At 38.2% G+C, this 1973-nt stretch overlaps 2 protein-coding genes across 3 annotated transcripts in view; both read right to left on the bottom strand.

Annotated features, from left to right (window-relative positions):
• The window catches only part of LOC104707063 (39S ribosomal protein L45, mitochondrial-like), a 4777-nt gene extending 4311 nt beyond the window's left edge, over positions 1-466 (bottom strand). The window contains exons 1-2 of the mRNA XM_010423333.2: positions 192-466; positions 1-81 (exon numbers count right to left, since the gene is read on the bottom strand). The exon at positions 1-81 is cut by the window's left edge and continues 8 nt beyond it. Of these exons, the coding sequence (XP_010421635.1) occupies positions 1-81; positions 192-268 (158 nt within the window). The 5' untranslated portion in view covers positions 269-466. The remainder of the gene's footprint in view (positions 82-191) is intronic.
• Positions 587-1973, bottom strand: part of LOC104707064 — a 1875-nt gene continuing 488 nt past the window's right edge. The window contains exons 2-7 of one of the 2 annotated variants that reach the window (XM_010423334.2): positions 1659-1738; positions 1514-1574; positions 1351-1408; positions 1206-1263; positions 1039-1111; positions 587-936 (exon numbers count right to left, since the gene is read on the bottom strand). In XM_010423334.2, coding sequence (XP_010421636.1) covers positions 844-936; positions 1039-1111; positions 1206-1263; positions 1351-1408; positions 1514-1574; positions 1659-1738 — 423 coding nt within the window. In that variant the 3' untranslated portion in view covers positions 587-843. Of the gene's footprint in view, positions 937-1036; positions 1114-1205; positions 1264-1350; positions 1409-1513; positions 1575-1658; positions 1739-1973 lie in introns of those variants that run through there. The other variant, XM_019228445.1, reaches the window with a different exon arrangement.

The raw sequence follows: 1973 nt of genomic DNA, 5'->3' as shown, positions 1-1973 counted from the left end.
GAAGAATGATAGCTTCTCCAATACCCAAATCTGAAATCATCTCCGATTTGAGCCAAGGAGAACTCATTTCCATTCCCAAATCTGGAAAACAAATGATGAAGAAGCTAAAGGTTCAATCTTTTTTAAGTTTTACGCATTTTCCTAAAACTCAAATGAAATGAAGAAGAATCAAAGTTAGGGAATTTGCTTACGGGAGTGAAGAAGATTCTCTTGATCCAGCTGTTCGCAACAAAGAACGAACTGTGTGAAACCTTCTCACGAGCGCCATTTTCGATAACCAAGATCAAATCTCAGAGAAAAACCCTAACTTTCATTGATTAATTTCAAATACCGTCAGATGATGAGGAGGAGGATCTCTCTCTGTCTGCTCGAGTTCGACTTCAATCGTCAGGCAGGGTTTAAGGAGGAACACGTCGAGTACATCGCAGAGCACTGTATATCGGTGTACCTCTCCTCTAGACCTTTACACGTGTTATTTATGTTAGAACCGCGTACGTGTGACTGGATTGGCCGCTAAAACATAAGCATTGAACAGGGTTGCAACAACACAAACGCCAAGGGGGACCTTTGTAAAATTGCGTTTGAAGAATTTCGCGTTCCAAAAAATTCTTGATTTGTTTTGTCCATTATTCAAGGGGAAGTACAACAATAACGAACACATCTCAGTCAAAAGGACAAAAACCAAAGCCAGATTTAACGAAAGTGAATGACGAAATGCGACTCAAAACAATGTCCCGGTTATCACATTTGGCTTGTTTGGTCTTAGTTCCGCATTTCTTGATGGACTTGAAGAGCGTTTTCGCGTTTTCTGTCAAAAGAAGAAGATAGTGAGGTCGTCGTCGATTATAAGATAGTGAAAGAAATGGCAGCAGATCGAAGCTTCAACTCATCATCTTTCCATTTCGATTCTGGTGCAGCTGCTCCAACGATATAAACCTTTTCAAGATTAAAGAAAGACACACAGAATGAGTCATGAATCTGGAAATATGTATATGTCAAAAGGAGTAATCAAATATGTGTGTTTGCAGCAGATGATACCTTCCCTCTGTTCACAGAGGCTACTAAAGCTATGCGTTCTTCATCTCTACCAAACTCGTAGAAGTAGTAATTTCTGCAGATTAAAAAATAACAAGAACTTCAAATTCTCCAATCAAGAACATAAGCTCTTAAATCTGACGGGAGTGAATAGTTCGAAGCAGACTTGCCTTAAACCTTCTTCCTCCTTTACCTTGATTGTACGAGCAGCGTAAATCGTTGCCGCACCTGCTCATCATTAAATATTTTTAAAATGATCACAAGAATATGAGGATTTCATACGCAATTTTCTAATATGTAAATGATTTAGAGAACCTGGAACAAAGAGTCTTGCAGCTGTCTTCAACGATCCCAAATCAGATATATCTGTAGCCTATTTGAAACAAAGAGCATTTGATGAGCTTACCGGACAACTGATGATTGCGGAAAAAGTAAAAATCGTAAAGGAGATGTCTTTTTTTGTTATTGTTGTACAAACCTCTAAGAAAGTGATCTTAAGTTGATTTGAAGGGCGAATGACTACGCTTAAAACTTCTGATCTGCATCCATCACCATATGATATGTCACAAAAGTTTTACTAATGGATGTCAACTAAACTACAAGGGAAGAGGGACAAACAATACCCATCAGGAGTTTGGAACCGGGCAGCGAAAGTTTTTGGCTTTGCCTTGTCCCCATAGAGTGACAATCCTGCAGAGTAATCCTAAAGCATGAGGTAAACACACGTTTGTCAAGAAAAATGAATCATTTCATCCAAACAAAAAAGGACTAGAACCAGTTTTTGAATTCCTTTGATACACACACATATTTCTTCAGTTAATAGCTAAGGTTCTGCTGATCCTGAAAACACACAACCCTTAAACCCCTAACTCATTGATTAACAACATCCAATTTGGCATCTAAGTACACTGATTACCCAAAAAAAAAAAAAAAAAAAA

Source organism: Camelina sativa, chromosome 8 (genome assembly GCF_000633955.1).
Source record: "Camelina sativa cultivar DH55 chromosome 8, Cs, whole genome shotgun sequence".
NCBI classification, from domain to species: Eukaryota; Viridiplantae; Streptophyta; class Magnoliopsida; order Brassicales; family Brassicaceae; genus Camelina; species Camelina sativa.
Note: the sequence above shows the minus strand (reverse complement) of the source record. Positions and strands in the feature narration are given on the sequence as shown.